The sequence below is a fragment of the Leucopleurus acutus genome (genome assembly GCF_964270905.1).
Source record: "Leucopleurus acutus genome assembly, chromosome: 11".
NCBI lineage: Eukaryota > Metazoa > Chordata > Mammalia > Artiodactyla > Delphinidae > Leucopleurus > Leucopleurus acutus.
Window position 1 is genome coordinate 11,205,034 of NC_139152.1, and position 23,857 is coordinate 11,228,890.

Sequence of the window (23,857 nt, forward strand, 5' to 3'; positions counted from 1 at the left end):
CCAGGCCCTCCCTTGGCATTCTCCATAAATGTGCCGTCACCACCCTTTAGACAAATCAGTGCTGGGAGCCCAGGGCAGGGAAGATTCAGGGCTAAGTCCTTGTCTAGACTTCATATACATTTTACCTCTTACAAAACTGGAGTGGAAGAAATCTGTCCCTCTTGGGAAAAAAAATGAGGAAAAGAAAATGCAATCTTGAATGTTTACACATTCTAAATACAGTATCTTCATTCAATTCTCCGTTGTTAATGTCAGTAGAGCAGGGACAGTCCAATGAAACAAGTAGAATAAGACAATGATAACAAAACCAATGGCTACGTTTTTCGAGCACTTATATCAGGTCCTCTGTACACACTTTGCATACATTCTCATTTAACCAGTATGAAGACAATAGGAAGCCTTTAGTGCTACCCATGTTTTTACAGATGAAGAAGCAAGCTCAGAGAGGTTAGGTAACTTGGCCAAGGTTGCTCAGCAGATAAGTATGGGGCCCAGATGTTGAGAGACCCTTCTGGCTTCCTATATCGTGCAAGGGCCTAAATTTTATTTTACCAACAGTCAATAATAAGCTCCTTGCCCACCAACATTTTCGTATACCTGGCAATGGAGAGAAAATGGTTGAATCCTTCCATTCCCTTTAATTTTTTCCCTATGCGATTTACAGAATAATAAAATGAGCTCAGCATACTTCTACTCCACAGTCTTGGCCAGTCGGATCACCCTTTATCAGAAATTAGGCAACCGACATGAGTAATCAAAAAACTAAACAATCCCTGATCAATGGTAGTTAATGGTAAAAAAGAGGAAATAAAAGCTATGTATGGACCACATGTGCCTGCCTTCTCTACCATATTGGACACTATTGATCCCTTTTGCTTTCTTTTTTTTTTGCAGTACGCGGGCCTGTCACTGTTGTGGCCTCTCCCGTTGTGGAGCACAGGCTCCGGACGCGCAGGCTCAGCGGCCATGGCTCACGGGCCCAGCCACTCCACGCCACGTGGGATCTTCCCGGACCGGGGCACGAACCCGTGTCCCCTGCATCGGCAGGCGGGCTCTCAACCACTGCGCCACCAGGGAAGCCCACCTTTTGCTTTCATAAAGGTCATTTCTTTCGGCTTCAGTAGCCTGACCTCTACAGAGCTGATCACCACAGCCTCCCTCCCTGTATCCACCGGCCTGTGGCCTTTGCTGAATATTCTGCCTCATCCTCCCTCCAACTGTACTGGGTGTTCAAGGCTCAGCCCGAATCTCACTTTCCCGTTCTCTACGTACTCTTCTCCTGAAAGAGCAGATCCTTTCTCAGCTGGCCACTGACAGTTGTATCAACACTATGCTGATGAATTTCAAATCTGTAACCTCACATTCCAGACTCGATTAGCTGTAGACACTGCAGGACATGCTCACTGACATGTCCTGCCCTCAGCTCAGAATTCAACATATTTTCTGTGAAAAACAGGTTTCTACTTCAACTTTTCCATTTCCATTGATTCATCACCAGCCTTTCAATCTCAAAACCTAAAAGCCAGCTTTGACTATTTTATCTCCTGTATTATCTCTATGTAGGACATTACTAGATCCTAAAATAGCATTCTTCAAAATTCGCTTGCGATCTCTGAGGCCACCAAAATCCTGGCTCTGGTCACCTTGCATTTGGAGTAGGTCTGACTTGTCTCCCACCCTTGGGTCACTCACTACTCTTCCCCCATCCTTTCATATAGTGGTACGGGATTAATCTTCTCAACATAACCATTTCATCGAGTCTTTCCTACAGTAACCTCTCAGGATAAAGTTAAATGACATTAATCTAGCTTTCAGGGTTTTTCATAACATACTGGTTAGCAGTCACACTCATTCAGCCCAAAGCAGGGATTCAACAACTAAATAGGCTATTTCTTAAAGAGAAGATTCTGAAGCAGAAAGATACCCCGGTGGTGTCTAATTCAACTCCTTTACAGAAGTATAACATGTATGAGCTAAACGTTGATGTAATCCTACTTTTTTATTTATGCATGCTCTTTACCATTCTATTTTTTTAATGAGATTTGAACAGACTAAAGGACTTGGTTAAGTTCACACAATTAGATGCCAATTCCCAATATGGTACCTTTCCAACTCTAGCCTTTCCAGAAAAACAACTCTGTCCCACAGTGTCCCCACGCTTATTCCCATTAGTTGTCTACAAGTCCATTCAGATGAAGTTGATCCCAATATAACCCTCACATGAACATTCAGTGTCAAGTCCAAATCTTTGTTCATGCTATCCGTTCCCACTTGGAGAAAGGTCACCTTCCCTTGGGCCTCTACCTTCTACATTCTTTGAAGTCTAGGTCAAGTTCCATTGCCTCCAATTCCTCCACAATGTTTCAAGGCTGCAACTTCAACCTATGTAGATAACACTCCTTGACTGTAGCATATGAACTGTATTACCCATCTGAGGCACTTAATCATATTCTGTCTTACACTTTTTTTTTTAACATCCTTATTGGAGTTTAATTGCTTTACAATGATGTGTTAGTTTCTGCTGTATAACAAAGTGAATCACCTGTACGTATACATATATCCCCATATCCCGTCCCTCTTGCGTCTCCCTCCCACCCTCCCTATCCCAGCCCTCTAGGGGGTCACAAAGCACGGAGCTGATCTCCCTGTGCTGTGCAGCTGCTTCCCACTAGCCTTCTATTTTACGTTTGGTACTGTATGTATGTCCATGTGTCTTACACTCTTACTCAACAATTTTGTGTATGTAGCCTTTGCTTCTTCAACTAAACTCAAGTTCTGAAGAGAATCAGAACATGTCTTTTTTGTTGTGATGTCCTTCACACCAACTATAGCTCCTTGAGCAGAGCAGACACTGCACTATTTGTTAAAAACACAGACTCTGAGAATAGAACCTGAAACAAAGTCTTAAACAGATAATCCAGAGGCCCGGAGGAAATCAAATCCATAGATAATACGAAGCTTAATTTTCCAATTAGCTTAAGTTAATTAACTGATTTTCAAATATTTAGTAAGTGCCTGCTCTGAGCCAATTAAAGTGTCTAGTATTGAAGTGCGATGGTGAGTGGAACAGACAGACACACTGCTGCCAACATGGAGCTAACAGTCTAGTCAGAGAAAGACACAAACATTAAATAATCGCATATGTGTGTGTGTCTAATTTAACTAGGACTGTAGGAAAAATGGGAAAAAGTGGACAGATTTGAAATATATTTTTCTATAGAACCAGTAAAATTAGAAAATTGATTAGATGAAGCGTTTGAGGGAGAGGAAAGAATCAAAGATGACCTGCAAATTTCTGACACATGCAACCAGAAAGATAACCGTGCCATTCCTCTGAGATGAAGAAGGTAGCGGAGGGCAAGGCGGAAGGGATTGTATCATGAAAATCCAACCTTCGGCATAGGCTGAACAGTTCATTAGTAGAACACCAGCAAAGAAGAAAAGTCAACAAGAAGCACCTGGAGGCCCACGTCCTGACCTTTACCCTGTTCACCTTCAGATCGTGTTTCTTAAAAAGGAAACGCTCCACCCAAAATTGGGCCTGCGAAGAGGAAAGCAGAATCGTGGAGCTCGGACGGCTCAGAATTGGGCAACTAGACTGTGAATTACTGCAGGTTACTGTTTGCTGAGGCTTGAAGAATACAAAATAAATCTTTTCGATCCAAGAAAATAAAATCTGGCCCATTTATTTTTCTTATCAAGTGAGTCAAAAGCTTAGCTGAACGGAAAACTAAAAGTAAGCTGAAAAAGGACAGCTTCTGGTGTGTTCTCATGCGAAACGCAGGCTTAACACACAGGCCCTGACTCTTCGTTCCCCTCCTGGTGCCTGGTCAGCTGCTGTGTAATGTGTGCTAGGAATGAAGCCACGGTTCTGGATTCCAAACCTATTCAAGCTTTGATCACAGGGTTGGAAGGGAACATAGACGTTCAATACCTCATAAAATCAAAGAACCGAACCTAATCAGAAGGAACACAGGGCTCATTTTTTTCCAAATTCTTTTCAGGCAGGCATCTCCCCAAGACATTATTTTACAGATGAGGAAACCAAAGTCTGAAAAGGTAAAATGACTTGTAACACAGCTAATGGGTAGTAAAGCTGGGAACAGAGGCATGCTCTCAGCACAGTGCCCCTTTCGCTCTAGAGACCACACTGCTGCATGGTAAAGAGAGGGGCAGGCCTAGAAAAGAAGTCCCTTTTGGAAAGTAATTTGAGATCAGATTCTGAGAGCAGAAACTTGCTATCTAGGGAGGATGACTGCTAAGTATCAATTTGGCTAAAAGAAGTCCCCCATCAGTCCTTCATCACGTAAGCAAAATGATCCAAATGATATTTGAAAAATATAAACCTGAGAGTGGGTAGAAGATGATTTTTGTGATGTGAAAGAAAAGGGACCTAGAACAGCATGTTATGAGCACCTGGGCACAAGGTAATGAGGGCAGCGGCTATGGAAAAGAACGACAACTTCGGGACGCCATACAAGAATTCTGGAGTCTGACTATTACATAAAAGAAGCGAAGGGCAGCGAGGAATCGTTTCCAAGTCCACGTGACTGATTAGAAGGCAGGTCACGTGAGCACTCTGCACATAAAGCCAATGTTGAAAACTAGTCCAAAGCCTACACTTTACCGCCAACGAATCAGAAAAGTCCCCTTCACACGTGAAGGATAGCATATTGAACTTTTAAAAAGAATAATCACTTTTTCACTCCACATGCATGGGCCCCACCTTTCATCTTTATTGATTCGTTCACACTCTCATTCAACAGCAAAAAAAATGTGTGAGTCTTCTAGGCACTGAGTCCTGGAGTGGCTACGAAAAATGAACGAGACAGTCCCAGCCTCGGGTGCGCTCAGATCTACTTTTCATTTGAACTGCTGGCACATCTAAGTGTTTGTTATAATAGCGGTGTGAACGCAGGGCTATGGGAACACAAAGAGAGGGATGACTAATTCTGCCTGGAACTGTTAGGGAAGACTTCATGGAGGAGGTGACACTTGAGTTAGATCTTAAGGGACAGTCATGTATCCACCAAGGGAACTGAAAGAGGACTATTAGAGGGTACAACCCATGTGATGCCAGGAGCAGTAAAAACACTGTCATATTTAGAGAATGGTCGGTCATGTCACCGGGTGTTGCTGGATCACAAGCAGGGTGTGTTGGGGCCAGGCAGGGAGTTGGAAGAGGGAGGCAGTTGAATAACATAAGCTCACTCATAAAAGTCAGACCCAGATATTCAAGGTCTTTGATGGCTTGCCGAGAAACATATCACATCCAGCAGATAGAAGGGAACCACAGAGACTGGTGGGAAAATTAGCTTTCTGCTCCAGATACCCAATTCTTCATTATCTGCAGCATACTGAGATCTTATTTAAATCAATGAGTCTCGGGTGGCAACTTCTTCCTCACCCCCAACTTGATTGGAGAAAGACCGCTTTAGCCACTTTGAGGTCTTCAGTGGCAACGGCTCCATCCACAAAAGCACGGATGCCAAGGTGACGGGCTTTCCACCAGCCAAAGCAGCCACCAGACCTCAACGTCCTGGCAGATGCTTGCTGGGGCCACTGTCATTCTGATCAGGCCTTGTTTCTTTCTTCTTTGTAAAGGAAAGCAGAATACATTTGAGGGATTTTGAGCACGTACCCCCTTTCAGGAGCACACACCCCTTAACTGAATTCACAAAGGCAGGGCTCTCATTTTCCCGGCCAGGCATGGCGCTGCCACATGTTAAACATACTGCTCCCCCGCCGCAATGCTTCTCTCTACTCCATCAGGAAGGGCCAGCGCAGGCTGGACCGATGGCAGGCTCTGCGGGCGCTGCGATCATGCTCTCAGCACCCAGGCATTACAGGGTCGTGCCCCCGTCTCACTTATTTCTGAAACGTCTCTTCTCCCTCAGATATGTCCTGTTCCTTCTTTATATCTCCTGTCAATTTCTTTTCTTATAGACATAGTTCCCTGCTGCTTACTAATAACCAGAGTGACTGATTCGACAGCTGGTATGACCAAGTGTGGAGAAGTAGGATCCTTTCCCAGTGCTCAGAAGGAATGGGAGAGACAGGCATTTTTCTTTTCTTTTGGAAAAAAACATAAGCTCACAATCTGAAGCACGTGTCACTGCCAGGGCTGACAGACTTAGCATGTGTGTCCTTTACAAGGGACCCAAAAGATTTTAAAGCCTGAATCAATGCTGTACTTGCTTTCTTTTCCCACTTTCCAATTTTACCTTTTCAGTGGAAAAAGAAACATGTCTCAGTTTTCCTGACACCGAGACACATGAACTATCATCTCCCACAGAAAAGAGGAAAAGGAAGCACCACTCAACTCCTGGTTGTACCCTCGGCCGCTCCAGGAGAGCATATGGAGTTTCTAGGTCACACTTTTTTTGGAAAGTTCTCCAATTTACTATTTTTTTAAAAATTTGTTTTATTGAAGTATAGTAGATTTACAGTGTTGTGTTAGTCTCTGGTGTATAGCAAAGCGATTCAGTTATACATACGTATTTTCTTTTTCATATTCTTTTCCATTATGGTTTACCACAGGATACTGAATATAGTTGCCTGTGTTATACAGTAGGACCTTGTTGATTACCCATCGTATATATAATAGTTTGCATCTGCTAACCCCAAACTCCCGCTCCATCCCTCCCCCACCCCCATCCCCCTTGGCAACCACAAGTCTGTTCTCTACGTCTGTGAGTCTGTCCCTGTTTCGTAGATAGGCTCATTGGCGTCATATTTTAGATTCCACGTGTAAGTGATATATGGTTTTTGTCTTTCTCTGTCTGACTTACTTCACTTAGTTTGATAATTTTTAGGTTACCCTTTTGACTCAACACGTAAGACAGCACAGTGGGCTGCTCTGGGGAGACTAACTCTGGTCCACCTTTTCCTGGCTGTCTGAAGACAGCACCAAAGAGCCAGGATGAAATGAAGTTGACGTGAGAACAATGGCAGCAAGGAAAAGGAAACCCCTGTACAGCACAAGAAACATTAAGAATGGCCACGGGCTCTCAGCCGCTAAGTGCCACGGGTCCATAATTGTTTGAGGTTTGCAGTGCAGGACAGTAGCTACACCTCCTTTTGTCTGCCCTTTACCTCCAGTGCAGAACCCAAAATTGTCTTGTGCGTCCCTGCCAAGAAATCCAGAAAAAAAAAAAAAAAAACAACCTCTAAATACTTAAAAACAAACAGCTAAACACATAATCCTACTTATAGCACCAGTCACTGGGCGTATGCAAAATAAAGATTTGACCGCGCCTGCGTGAGACATTCTCAATCCAACCTTGAGGAGCCAGCTTGATATTAGAACATGCCTGGTCTAGCCCAAAAGAGGTACACACGTTGTACAGCAGTTAATAAACGCTTCTCCATAGTGATCAGTTCCTCCCTCCTCTTATGCTCTTGGTGTAGAGACACCAGAAGGCTCCATTTAATAGCCCAGATCTGAAACCTGGAGTTTGGGGGAGCGCAAGTGTTCTGCATTCATTCCCTCCTGTTCATTCAACAAAGCCCAAGTCTGATGCCGCAAAACGCCACGTGTTCAGCCAGGCACCTTTGTGATAAGCATGGGAGAGATGGCAGGGTGGGCGGAAAACGGGGGTCAAGGCCAGCGATAACAAGCACCTAATAATCACCTACTTGGTACGTGTGTCTGGAGACTGTCACGGCTCTCACTCACGAATCACTGAGAGCTTTAACAACAATAATGTAGCATTTCTTTCTCTTCTTATCCCTTTGGACAAACATACAGTTTATGCCATGCAGAGTCTTTAATAAGATGGATGGCATCACCCAATTCTGAAGACTTCTGTCCTTCCTCCATATAATACAATTCCAAAGCTCTGCCTCAGCCTGTCGTGCTTACTTGCTCACAGCCGTCAGATGAAATCACCTGCAAACCCACACCAGGACATTCTCAAGCCCAACGCAGTGGGCTGCCCTGAAGGAGAGCTCCCCTAGCTTCCGGGGGGAGAGCTGTAAGATCAAGATAGCCCGCCACTTTTTTCTCATCTTACCTCTCACCCCGTGTCTTCCTCATTCTAGACTGTTTTTCCTTTCATTCTGTAGCCCTTCAGGGAGCAATTCCATTAAATGTAATAACAGTGTAGTAATACAAAGAACATCATTTTCTAGTGCTAATAACTTTCATTTTAAAAACCACTTGTGTGCTCCAAAATTTAGCAAAGCCTCAATTTCTCGTCAAGGCCAGCAGACATCAAATTTGAAGGCTTAAAGTTCTGTTTCTTTTGCGTTTATAATCCAAGTACAGGGGAATTGAAATGCCATTTAAAGTCAGATTTGCTTTGATGCCCAGGCTGCCAGCTTTCCCGACGGAGACTCATTTCTGTGCACAAAACAGACACACGGAGTACCAGCGAAAGGACCAAAAACCACATTAGGAAAGCATGACCGCCTGCAAGAGGACCACCAATGTATATACCTGTATGTACCCCTTCCAGAATTTCCTGTATTTACCTTTTCCAGAGTTTAAATTTCATAGTGCTGATAAGAATCACAATTTTTAGACTGGTCATCAGGAGAGAATTAAAGGAAAGAATTCTCCCATTAACACCAAGTTCAAATGGATGCAAATGCTATCATTGCCTTTCACCCTATTCTGGTCACTGGGGCCACAAAAATGGCAGCAGAGTTGAACACAGTGATTTGCAACCCTGGCTGCCTTTTAGAATGAACTTGTCAGCTTTTAATATATGTCAGTTCCCAGGCCCTCACCCTCTCCTGTCCACCTAAATCAGAATTTTGCAGGGTGGGACCCCAGGATCTGTACACAGTTTCTTAAACCTTCCTAGGAAATTCTAACACACAGTCAGGACTGAGAAACACTGACATAGGAAGCTGCAAACACGGGGAATTGAAGACAGCATGGGAGCAAGTCAGCACATCAGTACTTCCCTGAGGCTGTTAAACCAGCATCAGGTGATACATTTTAGAAGCCTCCTTTATCTGGAAAAGAAAAATGTTAACTTCTGATGATCACAGCAAACACAGTTTACCATGAATTACCTCATTCTCTATTACTACCTCTACCCCCAGCTGCCCTGCAGCTGCTCTCAAAATGTTTGTGGGATGCAGGTCTCACTCCCCCAGCAAGACCCAAGCTTCTGGACTGTTCCCCATGGTTTTGAGCACACAGTAGGTACCGACTGGTTTGCTCCTCGTGGCTGAGAGTCTGCAAAAAGCCAATCACACGGAGAATGGTTCAGAACACACAAGTGTTCAACTTGGCTAGTCTGGGTCAATTTTGGCCTCCGGGAAGGAAGTGCTTCCCTAAGGATTGAGCCGCTAGAGGCCGCTCTGAGCCAGAGCCTTGATCAACTGTGCACCGAAGTAAATTCACATCAAAGGGAGAAGAGGGTTGCTGAATAGACTGGGAGTCATGGCAACACCGCGGCTCCTATTTTTAAACTTGTTGGTGAGTGAGCACACCAAGTGCATGTGTGTTTGTGGGGGAGGAGATTCTGATCTCTTTCAAAAGAAAATTCTTTTATGAGGTTTTGAGTTTGCAGGTGGCTAATAATCTGTGACAATGAGATCAAAGAATTCAGCTGGCATCAGCGATATTAGAACAGTTCTTTTCTCTTCTTCCACTCCACTATCTTGTTCTCTATCGGAGGACATCCTTCCTGCCTTGTGTCAGAAGTATCAGGAAATTCTTGATACTTTTAACAAACAGATTCTGAAATTCTGATCTCGGTTTCTTAGGCTCGTGCTGCCAGCCTCTTAAGCAATTCACTTTGTGTTACAAGAAAAATAAGTTCAAACCAGCAAGGGAAAGAACTTTCTGTGGATGCCCCGCTCCTCGTGAGGACAAGCAAATGGACGGCGTGTCGTCTATATGCCCAGCACCTAGCACAGGGTGCAGGACATAAGAGGGAGTCAAAAAACTAGCAGTGAATGTGATACTGGGAAGTACAGAAAAGCTACCCTCCCCATGTCATGTTTCTTTCACTCCCAACAGCACTGCTTTTTTTCTCTAGTCTCTGGCCAAATATTAGCCTTAAACAAATCCAAACTTATCTGACCTCTCAAAAATGAAGAGTGGCCTTGGAGGACATTTGTAAATCATGACAGAGGCCAAGGTCTTGTTTCGTTTTATTACACGCCCCTGACAGTGATTTCCACGTGTCTGTAACCTCTAAGAGCCTTGGCGAATCTTAAACAGAAAGTCTGCTCTCACTTCAGTTCAAAGGACTTTCAGGTCCACCAAGACTACAAGTTATTGCTTTTTTGTATGTGGGCTTAAAGGATTTTGGAATATACAGGACTAAGATAAGAAAAAAAAAATCATCCTTTCTAATTGAAGAGGAAGGTGTAAGAAAGATCACAGCAAGGCTGGTAAATATAGACGTGACACACTTCAGGATGGAGAGAAAAAGAAACAGACTGGAACAGAAGAAAGAAACAGTCTGGAACATCCCTAACACGTGTGCAAGGGACTCTGTTCCTGGGCTGTTTCCGGATTTATCATGGCTTCAGGACACGAATTCAGCAGAGTGCCCAAGAAAGGAAACTATTACAAAACCACCCTGTCCTGCAGGTTAATGATGTGTTCATCGACATCACATTGATGCCTAACTGACTCGGCAGCCTCAGCCACAGAAGGATGGACCACACGGGGCAAAGTACACCTGGAATCCATCAAGTCTTGGGTTTGAGTCCCGACTTTACCTGTATGGAAAGTAGGCAAGCGACTGAACCTTTCTGGATCTCAGTTTCTTTCTCTGAAAAATGAAGTAATAATGCCTCTGAAATGTACTTTTAAGATTAAATAAGGCTATATAAAACACCTGGCACACAGCAGTCACTCAGTAACCTTTTTTTAAGTAAATTTTCTAAACTGATGAAGCTTAGTATTTTTAGGTATCAAGCTTTTTCTTGATTACAAGAAGCATTTTTAAATGGAAAATTTCAGACAGGTATTGTAGAATTCGCTGACTTCTTGAACCAAAGATAATCAATATAATTTAAGCTCTTATTGATGACCTAACAATGACTGTGCTATTTTGCTCTACAGGGATGCTGTAAAGGGGGTATATGCTTTCTGGGGAGTATAAGGCTGTTTGCCCCAAATGATCTTAGACAAACGTTCCTATCGAGGTCTTTCGGTGGGTTTTTCTAATACTTTCTGCACCTTACCATCCTGTTTATTTCTTAATGCCGTCAGCTCACCTACCTGATATTCCCATCGTGTTTGTTATTTCTAAGCTGTTGTCATCTGGTAAATCAGGTAAAGCAGGTATCTCCAGACTCCACGGGCTGCTTACCAAACATACGGCCTTGACTTTCTCTCTCTAGTTAAGAGAACTTTGATTTTTAACTGGGCCTATTACTGCCCAGGTCAAAAACTAAATTGAACTAAACTAAATGGGACTTGCCAGCTTCCCTTGCAGCTAGCTGTGGCCACTGACTGATTTCTGACCAATGGGCTACAAGCAAAGTATGGGACTTCACGGTAATCTCCGTGAAAGGGAAAGAGCCTGCCCTCCTTCCTTGCTAACTTCAACCTGCTGCTTGAAACGGGAGTTCTGCAGGCATCCTGGGCATGAGGATGAAGGCCATACATACCCTATAAACAAAAGAGCAGAAAGCCAGCAGGAGGCTGGGGCCTGATGACCAGGCAGCTACCGTACCCGCTCTGGACAAACCACCTAAATATGCTCACATATCTTGCTGAAACTGGGTTACTGACACTCTCTGCCACATCTAATCCAACTGTCCCACAAGTGTCTTAGACGTATGTGTACTATTAGAGTAAATGAACTCTGAGATAAAATAAGTCACCTTCATCTTAGGGCAAGAATTTTGCGTCAGTGATTTTAGCTCTAAGCCCTTTCCTACTTTCTTTGTGGTTCAACATCATACTGTTGAATATGTGACCCCTCCTCCCCCGGGTAAAAGAGGTAAGTCTATGTGTGAACACACGTAAGCTGTGGAAACAGAGCAGTGAGAGTAATGGCCCTGCATAGCCTGTGGGACACACACACACACACACACACACACACACCCCTGGCTTTTTCTCCACGTAGTCAAAATGAGAGAAATTTGACATATTATTAAAATCTGTGTAATAACGGACTATATTATAATGACATTCTGTTGCGCTATTTTTGCCTAAACAAAAGTTCCTGATAGATTTTTGTTCAAGGACCAAAAAAAAAGTAGGTAGGAGTGTCTGGAAATGCTGCTGGGAAAATGAAAAGAAAGTAAGTATCTGAGTTTTCTCTGTTGGTCTCCACCGTCCATCTACGCAGTGAGTGGACAAAGCCCTCACAGGTTGTTGTAATGATTTGGTGAGATGACGTGCATGAAGATTCCTCGTATGAAAATCGTCACTTTTATTTTCATCATTATTAGCCATGATCATGAATGACTTGAAGGTTCTGGTCATCTGGTTTGATGTCAAACACTAAATGTACTTTGACACACAACCTCATGTGGACTCCGTGTGTGACCTCTTTCAGGGAATGGTGAAAAGGACCACTTAGCATGAATATGATATTGTCACAGTGTGGCTTCCACGGCTATTTCTGCTGCTTTGTCAGGGAAGATCTTTCCTTCAGAAAAAGAAGACATTTATGAGTTTCTTAAAATTATATAGACCCACTTGCTTACTAAGTTTATCTCCTTTGCCCAAACAGTAAATGTGCTAGGGTTACTTAGCAACCATCCTTACAGCCATAGAGATTTTAAAAATGAAATCAGAGTGGATGGAAGACACCTTGTTGATATTCACCAGCCCTAACTGCAGGCAAGCCATTTTAAAGGATTCTTCCCAGCTTCTGTCCCATCCGCAGCCATGCGCATGCCATCAGCGAAATGGTCTCAGCGATAGGAAGAAGTGGGGAGATGTCCTATGTGAAAGTATTTTCACCCAGTTCTTTGAATAATTCTTTATCCACTTGACAGATGCCAATGCACATACAAATACCCGTGCTGTCTGGATGTCTAATACACGTGCACTTGGATGTGTGTGCATGTGTGTGTGTGCATGCAAGAATTCCACACGATCATGTATGACCACAGAAAGTGAAAGGCAGGAAAGCCGTTAAAGCTTGTGCAGGAAAGCTGGTGAGAAGAAGAGGGGCAGCAAGAGATCAATGAAGAGAACACCGCACGGAGAGGTAGGGAAGAACAAAGAAGGAAAGGTGAGGGGCGGTGTGAGGCGGCAGTGAATGAGGGAAAGCAAAGCCGGAGCAGCGAGGGAGGCGGTCAGCAGCCCCCGGCTGCCTGCTGCTGCTGGCGGCCGAACAAGAGGGAACAGATTCTAGCAGCAGGGGCTCTAATCTGTCAGCAGCAGTCCCTTCATGTGTGACCAGCCGGCCCAGCTTGGGGACTGGTGCCAGTCTGCACACGCTGACCCTGCCGGGCCCTCCCGGAAGAGAAAGAGCCGCTGATGAAACCCTGAAGGTCCAGGGAGGGCTCCCCGACCCCAGCTCCCGCCGCCGCCGCCGCCTCCTCCCCTCTACGCGCCCCTGTCTGCAGCGCTGGGTCAGATCCCTCAGCCACTCCTTCTGAAGGTCAGTCATGCTCAACACCCTGCTTCCTCCCTACCCTTAATGGCCACATCAGGTCCTGGAGGATTCTTTCCAGGAGATGACCACCTACCCATCCATGTCAGCTCCACTGGAGAGGAAAGAAAGAAAGGCTCAGACCATCATTTATTTAAAATGTGCGAGGTCTTATATAGATGCAAAAGCCACAGAACCACTTCTGCTCTCAAGAAGCTTGTGTCTGTTAGGCTGACCTTGGCCGGCTGTGGTCGAGCCTCCGCTCAGCCATCCAGCCCGTGTCTGTAACCATAAATGACGGCACTCGTGCTTTCTGGCAGTTCGCCCCCATCCTTACCGCTACTCAGCCAGCCCTTATCCTCTGGTGGGAAGAGACAGCAGATGGAGAAATAACTCCCACTCAGTTCCTAAATAACACCAGCTTCAGTTCCCATTAACTGTGAATTTGCACCCTTGTCTGGGTAAGAACCAAGGGAGCAACGATCATGGGGACATTGCCAGACCGAGGCAAAGGTTAACAGGGGAGCCCCCCCCCCGCAAGGCCGCGGGCAGGCAGCCGGGAGGCGGCGTGCTCTCTGCAGAGCACTGCTCCTGCCACTGGGACGCCTGGGTTCTGCCCCCGCCCGCCCTGCCTCTGAGAGACGAGGGACCACTCTGAGATTCTGTTCTCACATTTGTAAAATCCATTCACCATCCTACCTACCCTCTATCCCGTGAGAATACGTAACTTGACAGGGTTGGATTAGATGAGCACCGAGGCCTCTCCCAGCAGCGGTGCTCTGATTTGAAGCCAAGGTTTCTTTAAAGCTTGATTACTATGCAGCAGGGTGAGGGGCTGAAATCCAGGTCCCCAAGGCAGATCCAGGCCAGGTCCTGGCATCACACTGCCCAAGCATGGGCCTCGGGTTTCTTAAAAACATATAAAATGGGGATAATGACTCCTGCCTTCATTCATGCTTTTACCGGACAAATATTTATCAAGTACCTACAATGTATCGGGCACTGTGCTAGAAAACACAGAGATGAAAAAAAAATGCTGCTCTCCTGGAGCTTAAATTCAATGAGGAGAGTGAGACAACAAAATATTTTAAAAGAAAATATACACAATATGTCCGATAAGTGCTACAGAGAGAAATAAAGCAGGAGAGGACAGGGAGCTTGGGAGGATGGGAAGGGCAAGCTGCCCTTAAAAGGGTGATCAGGGCTTCCCTGGTGGCGCAGTGGTTGAGAGTCCGCCTGCCAGTGCAGGGGACACGGGTTCATGCCCCGGTCCGGGAAGATCCCACATGCCGCGGAGCAACTGGGCCCGTGAGCCACAACTACTGAGCCTGTGCGTCCGGAGCCTGTGCTCCGCAACAAGAGAGGCCGCGATAGTGAGAGGCCCGCGTACCGCGATGAAGAGTGGCCCCTGCTTGCTGCAACTAGAGAAAGCCCTCGCACAGAAACGAAGACCCAACACATCCAAAAATAAATTAATTAATTAGTTTTTTAAAAAAAGGGTGATCAGAAAACGTCTCCTGAGGACATCTGCGTGGAACAGGAGTTTTGTGAAGATCCAATTAGATAACTGTACAATGCCGCGTGTGCAGCAAGTATTCAGGACGGCAACCAACAGTGGAGTTATTAACTTTACCAGCCCGGCTGACAATGGGGCTGCTTCTGAGCATCTACCTATGACCCTCTTCTTAACTCTGACCATCGTCACCAACCCACATGCTTTCTGAGACAGAGTCCACTCTCAGAATGAGCCTGTCTGCTCTCTCCACGGAGAGCCACTGGCCTGCTCTGCTCTCATTTCCTTCCTCTTCAAGACCATCTTATTCCTTGCCATGGATACTGGACCACCTGTGTCCTCTTGCCCAGCGCAGATGGGCATCCTGCCCCCGCTCCAAATTGTCCTCGGTGAAATGGAATTCTTTTCCCACTCACTCCCCCTCTGTGTCTCCTGCCCTCTCCTCCAAATTGTAAATAGTTTTTAAAAGGAGGAGGAAAAAGAGTGGGGAGGAAGAGGAGGGGGAGGAAAATGAAAGAGAAGAAAGAAACACCAAATACGTCATTGGTAAGTTTTAAATTTTGCAAGTCAGCTCTAGAATTAAATAGTGACCAAGGAAAGAATCATGTAAGGGTCTCAGTGTTAAGCACTGAGCCTGCTCTTCACAGGTTTGAATTTAAGGGAAAGAAGCAAAATCACTTGCTGAAATGACCATCTATACATGTGACATGAGGAGGGTGGAAGACTGCAGACAGACAGCAGAGCTGAATAATGCTCGCATTCCGTCCTTCCTCCACGAACAAGCTTGCTTTGCCTGAATTACAATCAGCAGTGAATATGCCTTTCGGGGTAGTTATTAGATTCTGCAGTTATTTTCCCAAATTTATAGTTCCTGCTACACCACTGGGCAGATAAAGTCTGTCTCTATATACGCAGGTTGTGTCTTGCTTTACTGAACATTTCACATGAAAAATGGGAATTTCCTTAGATTCTAGTAGATTTCTTTAATCAGGTAAAGGCCACCATGCCTGACAGTCCGCTTATAGCTATGCATTCACGGAAACTTTTGACTGGTTCACATGTAAATTATATTAAGTCAGCCTATAATACATGTTTGCCTTACCGTAAATCTGCCTGCGCTTGGCACTCCACGAATATTTAACAACTAAGAGATAGGTAACGACCAAGCCAATCTTGCCCATGGTGTCTAAAAAACGAATTGACTCAATTCCTCGTTTATTTCTTAACGTCTCAGCACTTTCCAGGCCAAGAGTCAAGGAGGCATCCCATGGGAACAATCCCGCTAATACAATAGTTTCAATGATGTGGCGTCTGCCCCAAGGTTAAAGGAAGATGGTGTTCATCACAGCTCTTTCTTTTTTTTCTTTCTTTATTTTTGCGGTACGCGGGCCTCTCACTGCTGTGGCCTCTCCCGTTGCGGAGCACAGGCTCCGGACGCGCAGGCTCAGCGGCCATGGCTCACGGGCCCAGCCGCTCCGCGGCATGTGGGATCTTCCCGGACCGGGGCACGAACCCGTGTCCCCGGCATCGGCAGGCGGACTCTCAACCACTGCGCCACCAGGGAAGCCCCATCACAGGTCTTTTAATAAGAACCTAACAAAGCACATTTCTTCACATTGGTTATCCCCATCTCTCAAAGGCTGGGCCAGAGGAGGATTCTGGCCTTTAGAGATGGTGACTTTCATGGGGAAGGAAGAATTTGGGGGTGGCAGGGGATAGTGCAAAGCAACTGTTGAGTAGGAAACCTGAGGACACAAGGGGAAAATAATTAGGCAAGGTTCATAAGAGGTTTGCTATGTTGAGATCCAGCCATCTCAAAGAACAACTGCTCTTTCTACAAGTCCCCAAAGTTGCCATGTATGAAGAGTAGGAGATCTGGGTCCCCAGGACAGAAAGAGAGTCCAGAGGTGAGTGGCAGGCATGCCACCAACTACGTGAGAGAAACGCACTGGCCAAGTACTGGAGGCACATTGAGAAGGAAACTCACCGTCAACTGCTCCTCCAGGAAGTGATAATGGAAAAATATAGACATGGGCCTATTAACAGCTACCAATTCTTCTCTAGCTCAGAGGGGTAAGGGAGAGTTTAGACAACTGGTCTGACCACTTTCTAAACACTTTCAGATCATCTGGTACCAAAAGGGTTTCAGAATTTTCTCGGGAGCTAAGAAGATCTTTCACCTCGAGAATGCACGGCATAAGAAATTCTCCAACTCTTTCAACCAAATAAAGCTCCCAGCTGGGGGCTTCCCTGGTGGTGCAGTGGTTGGGAGTCCGCCTGCCGATGCAGGGGACGCGGGTTCGTGCCCCGGTCCGGGAGGATTCCACATGCTGCGGAGCGGCTGGGCCCGTGAGCCATGGCTGCTGAGCTTGCGGGTCCGGAGCCTGTGCTGCGCAACGGGAGAGGCCACAACAGTGAGAGGCTCGCGTAAAAAAGTAAAAAAAAAAGTTCCCAGTTGGAATAAAATGCTCTCAGCACGTCTTGGTATAAGGGCTCTGTACTACATTTACTAATAAGGCATAAATGAATGCTAATAAATGCTAATAATTAAAATGAATTCTTAGGGTACAAAGTAGAACGGTCATATTTAGCAAAAAAAAAAAAAAAAAAATTCAGGAGCCCTGTAACATTACAACAAATTATCTTTTAAAATCAGTATGTCCCATGCAATATTTGGGGCACACTTATGCTAAAAAACAATTTGTCATTGATCTGAAATTCAAATTTAACTGGGTTTCTGTATTTTTCTTGCAACCCTAGTAAAAAGCCTTATCCAGCAGCCTGTAGCCTATCTGGAGACAGTCTCCAAGTCTATAGTGGGCCAAGCTTCCAAGAGCTAAGAAGTTATCTGTAAGGAATCTGGATTGATACGTGACAAATAGCATTCACTGGACAGTGAACGAAATAGTTCATTTTAAGGATCCTCTCTGAGGATGTTTTTTTTCCTTCCATAAGTAACAAGTACATCACTTCAAATATGTGTCTCTCTTTAGGACTCAGGGATATCATAGAATCTCCTGCCTGTGATCCCGAAATCTAGACTCAGGAACTTCCCTCGTGTGGAAAGAAAGCCACAGTCTGGTCAGGTATGAATGAGGGATTTCCCTCCCCTTGCAATGCTTCTGGGGACGGACGACAGGGCCTGTGAATGCTACTGGGTTTTCAGAAAGTGAGACCAGAAGACGTTTCCCGACTCTGTATTTCCGGCGCCATCCCTGGCTGGGTCACCCCCAGGTACGTCCTGAGGAGCCTTCCTGGGGCTGCTGCTGCTAACGATGCTAGGAGGTGAGCATCAGGCCAAAGGCAACAGTCAAGCATTTGCAACAATTTTATTTGCAAGATTTCCCGCTATGGCTGCTTGGTCTGTTATTTAAAAGAGTGACCCTAGGGAGACCAGAGCTCTGAAGGAGGGGCTGAATTCCGACCAGGGGAAGGAGGAGGACCGCTGACCGAGGATGCCCAATTGAGTTCCACTGATGAGCTGAATGCTGTCCTCCTTTGAGTCCCTGTTCATCAACCCCAATCCTTCCTGGTCCTGATAGAAAAACATATTAAAATGCCAAGAGAGGCTAGGAATTGGATTCTAGAACCACGGGAAGCTGCATTTGGGAGGAGGGGAAGGAAAAGACAATGGAGAAGAGTGAGGGATGCAGGTCCGTGGACAAGGGGAGACAGCCCAGAGGAGATGCCCAGCAGGCAGTCAGAGGGAGAAGCCTGCAAGATTCGGGGAACCGGGGCAGATGAGAAGGTTCATAGAGGAGACAGCTTGGTGGAGAAACGCTCTGGTAAGTCTGGTAAGACCTTTACACAGTGTACTTGGGACACTGAGGGAAGGTGGACTCTCTCTCTGCTCTGCCCTGGTACTGGAGGAATGTATGAATAATCTGCTGCGCCATCCTTGTTCCTTTTAGGACCTGCTGCACTTGAGAAGATGGAGGGGTGGGCGCTTGCGGTTCTCTTGACAATAAGCTCTAAGCACGGGGTACAGAGGACTGAGGAGAGCCACCCTCCTGAGGGGCCATAAAAGATGGCGACAAAGGTTACAACTAATGGTGGTTCCAAAGATACAGTGGTTAGAGACCTGGCTTCCGAGATAACAGTTACAGTGTGATGTGAAGTAAGCCAAATGGGAGATACTATCTTCAGAGAGCTGCTTACCCAGAGGAAGCTCTAAGGTAAAAGCAGGCATTCCTGAACCACATGTATGAACCCCAATGTAATACCCACTCGATTTCCTTGTGTTGCTCGGCAGATGTTTTCTGTTCACTCATCTTGGTTTCAATGAACAAATATTTGGGAAAATAAACTGAACTAGGGAGAAAACATGAATGTACAGAACTGAATATGTAGTAAGTTTTTAAAGGAGGTGCCCCTTGTCTTGCAAAGAGGAGCAGAACAGAGATGCTCCCGTAGAGCAGGGAGGCACCAGGCAGCTCAGCAACTCGGAGGACGTCATGCGTTTGCTCCAGGTGTCTTCCCCGGTGCCACAAGAATGAGGAAGACAGAAGGGTCCCCGCTTTCAGAGAACTTACAGGGAAGACAGATAATAAAGCACAGAACGACGATCGTCTTTATTGGAAAGGCACAGGAGGCGGGGCAGGCGTGTAACCGAGTGATATTAGTCCAGGGCTCAGCTTTCAGGGGAAGGGACGCCAAGACTGAATCCTGAGGGATGCAGAGAAGGAGGCAGGGAGGGGGGCACGTGCATCTGTGTATGGCTGGGCAGGGGCGCCTGGGGAGCACGTTCAAGGCAGCAGTAGGAGCTGGGAGGGACAGAGAACACGGGAAGTTCAGCGTGGCAGGAAGGCGGTGTTGAAGCGACGAGGGGCGGGAGACGGTTTTGGAAAGCTAGGAAGGCTCATGCTGTGGAAGGCTCTATAAACCACATTAAGGAGATGGGACTTTATTATAGGAGCAATGAAAAGCCACTGAAAGGTATTAAGCAAGAAAGTGATGAAATCACATTTTCATTTTAGATCACTCCGGCTGCAAAGGAGATTGAAAAGAAGCAGAACTGGAAGCCAGAAGAGATTTAAGAGGCCCTGCAGCAATGCGAGTAGAAAGAGGTGGACTGGGCGATGGCACGGGGATGAAAATAAGTGAAAGCTCTCCAAGGCGAGCCCACAGACAAGGCCACGGCTGGCTATGCGGTGTCAGGGCTAAGGCATCTAGGACACCTTGGGCATTTTTACTTTAGGAGACCGGGTAACAGGAGGTACCCTTTATAAGCGGTGCCCATGTGGCTAGAAGAGGGTGGGAGGGTTGAAGGGAGAGGAGACAGCTGTGCAACCTCGGATATGGTATGTTCTAGGGCGCATGGCATCCGAAGGAACAGATGTGGTCACACATAGACGGACGTGGGGCTCAAGGGAGAGGTTTCAGCCAGCGATGTCCGTCTGGGGGAACTTACAGACATCGATTGTATTCTTGGCAATGGAGGAGAAAAGAAGAGAGTCTAGGGACTTCCCTGGTGGTCCGGTGGTTAGGGCTCTGAGCTTTCACTGCCGAGGGCACGGGTCTATCCCTGGTCGGGGAACTAAGATCCTGCAAGCCGCAGTGCGTAGACAAAAAAACAGAAAGAAAAGAGAAAAGAGGGTAGAGGACAGACCCTGGAGAAGCACCAATATTTAAGAGACAGGTGAAGCCTGAGACAGAATCGCCAGGGAGGCAAGAAGAACGCCAAGATGGTCTGTACCAACATGGAGGGATAACTAGGAATGGGAGAGAAAGCAGAGAGTTCAAGGTGGGGGAATAGCAGGACTGGATCACAGATGCAGCCACAGTAAAACGACTTTTAGTGTCAACTCTGAATTAGGAGCTTAGACAAGAGGCTACAGAGTCCAAGTCCCTTCCAGAAGCTAAATAAGTATACGTCAGTACACATTCAACCTCCTCTGAATGTATTTCAACCTCCCTGCAGTACACTTTCTAATATTTTATTTCTTAAGCTGGGTGGTGGGTACCTGAGTATGGGTTAAGTTTTTCTGAATATCTCTCTATATGTCTGATATAGTTCATAATAAAGGTGAAATGGATACCCAAAATACACTGTTGAGTGAAAGGAAGGCGGGTTATTGAACAGCACGTCTGGGTATATTTCCATTTATGTAAAACTGTAGCTGTACCTCCACACAGGTATACGTGCACCGGGAGACAGCTAGAAAGACAGTCATTGATTATTTCAATAATGACCGTTTTGGCTAGTCAGAGTTAAGGTCGTTTTTACTTTTTTTTTTTTTTTTGAGCTCTTCTATATTGTTTGAATTTTTACAGTGTACGCACGTAGCAGTTTTATACAAATAACAAAACCACAAAAGCACAGTGTAGAATTTTCTACCCCACTTGGTCACACGATGGCCCCTGAGAGGATGTGCTGCCATCGTAGCTGGATTCTGAGGTGAGGTCGGGGGAGGGGGATTCCACCCACACCTTCTTCTCGTTCAATAAGCCAGACTGACAGCCGCCATCAAAGCTGCTCTACACCAGCACTTAATCTCAAAGGCAGAGAAAGGCGAAGCAGAGGCAGATTAAAAACCAAGGGACGAATCCTCTTCATGTGCCCACAGACCCATGGACCCTATTCCCCATTCCCTCTCGGTACAGCAGTGTCCCAAAGGTAAGGGGGCTGGTCTTCCCTCATTTCTACGCCTGTCTCATCTTTCATAGTGATCCGGCGTGTAGCGGTCAGAGAGACCTGGGTTCAACTCCAAACTGCACCTCTTACTTTCAGCGTGACTTCGGACAAGCCTATTCTCTTGTATTATAAAATGAAACAATTTTTAAAAGCTGCCTAATGAGAGTTGTTGCCTTGAGGGTTAAATGAGGTCGAATGCACGAAACGCTCGGAGTGAGACCCAGCACACGGGAGGTGGTCGAGAAGAGCGAGATGTTTTGCATTTCTTAGAACAAGCACACAGCGCAGCGAGCTCTGGATCTGGGTCTCCGACCGTCACGAACGATCGCCACCCCAACGACCAGTCTTCAACCTCAGACCTCTTGAACTGCCCCTCCCACAGTTTCTGAACATCCAACCCAGTCTTGGAAGCTCTCCTCTGACCTCCCACACTCACCTGTTCAGCATATTGGACTGGTAGATTCTCTTCTCGTGGGTGTTGTAACAGCTGCTCTTGGGCTCGGGGATGAAGCTGTGTTCGGACAGCATGTCGGAAGCGGCGGTGGTGATGATGGCGATTCCATCCCTCACTCTGGCAGGGAGGCCATAGTCCCATTCATCATAGGACACAGAGATAAGCCCGGTGGGGAACTCCGAGGGCACTGTGTCTGTGTCCCCTGCCACCAGACTAGGCACAATCCACGTGTAGCCGTAGCCAGTCAGCCCTACTGAGTTAGCCACTTCGAAGATGTAGGTGGCTTCTTCCTTAGTACAATAAAGAAGAATGATGGGGCTTTGAAGTTTCTTGAGCTGGTTCTGGATCTTAGAATCTCCATCATCCAGGGACATGTCCAGCAGGAGGACTTCCTCTAACTCCCAGCCCACGAAGCTATTCTCGATGGTGCTGCGAATCTTGTTTACAAAGTCCTGGTAGCCAGGGAAGTAGGTGGTAACGATAGAGAAGATGTACCAGTCATACTCCTCCATGATATTGAGCATCACGGAAGCTTGTTGTTCAATCGATGGGCCGAACTGGAAGAACATTGAGGACTCATCCTAAAGTCGTGAACACAAAGAAAGAGAGAGAGAGAGAAAACCAAAACGAAGATGGTGAGGGAGAGTTTGGACCATCTGGATAGAAAGGTTTGTGTTCATTATTTACTTTTTCCACACAATGCCTCTAAAACTGGCTATGTTTAAATTGCAAACATTTGTAATACTTTCCTTCCTAAAACCTTCCTCTTGAGAAGATCGACATGGGTCTATACTCTTCTTGTCTGAAATCCTTGGGGCTACTGCAGAGCCTCAGGCAGCTTCCTAAAATCAAATATGCTAGTATTTCTAGAGCAAAACATGTGACGAGTCACATAAAGTGGGATAAAGACTGTAAACGGCGTCATGTCATTTCAGGTCAGGTTTTGCTGTCAAAGGAGTTATATGAACACAAACACACACTTTCCATTTTTTGAGGCTTTTGGATTCATCAATTGGGGATATGTATTATTCAATCGGAGTGAATAATCCAAAATGCCATCAATCCGCCCTTAAATCTACCTCTAGTCGCCCAGCAGGTGGGTGGTACTCAGGTATGGCTAGCAGGGAAGCATGCTGTAATACAAGATTTTCTATAAACACATAATTGTTAGGTGAAATGCACATGGAATTTTCTGTCTGTCTTCTACTCTGACGATGAGGTATGTAGGTGGAGTAATGCTCAAGTAGTACGTGTCAGCTGCAAGTTGGAATGACTTATCTTTAAGGCCATATATGATTAAGCCTTATATGAGAACAACATAGAAAGGATTGTTCTTTCTCTTACCTATGTAATGCCATGGGTCTCCGTCTGACCTGTGTATTGCACACAACCCTCTGTCAATTCTGAACATCTTGTGTTTCCTCCCACCTCTTGAGGGAGAAGCCATTTTAAATGTGTCCCATTTTAAGCTGTATTTCACCTGCTGTTTGGAGATGTCAAGCCCTGCATTTTGTCTCTATCTTACAGCTAGAAGAATCTGAAGCCACACAGTGAAGACCCTCTCAGCCTTGTCCTTCTCTTTCAGTCCATTTTCCCCTGACTTCCTCCTGGGTAACGACATCTCTTTCCTTGGTCAGCGGCCCCTATCGCCTATCTGATGGTTCATCTCCATTTTATAACGATCCAAGCTAACAAAATTGTGTCTTTAATTCAAAGGGGCGGTTCTT

General features: G+C 45.9%; 1 protein-coding gene across 1 annotated transcript in view; it reads right to left on the reverse strand.

Annotated features, from left to right (window-relative positions):
• GRIN2B (glutamate ionotropic receptor NMDA type subunit 2B) overlaps positions 1 to 23,857 on the reverse strand; it is a gene marked incomplete at both ends in the record, with an annotated part of 290,643 nt that overhangs the window by 157,860 nt on the left and 108,926 nt on the right. Inside the window, one exon of the mRNA XM_082849516.1 lies at positions 22,113 to 22,711. Within this exon, the coding sequence (XP_082705642.1) occupies positions 22,113 to 22,711 (599 nt within the window). The remainder of the gene's footprint in view (positions 1 to 22,112; positions 22,712 to 23,857) is intronic.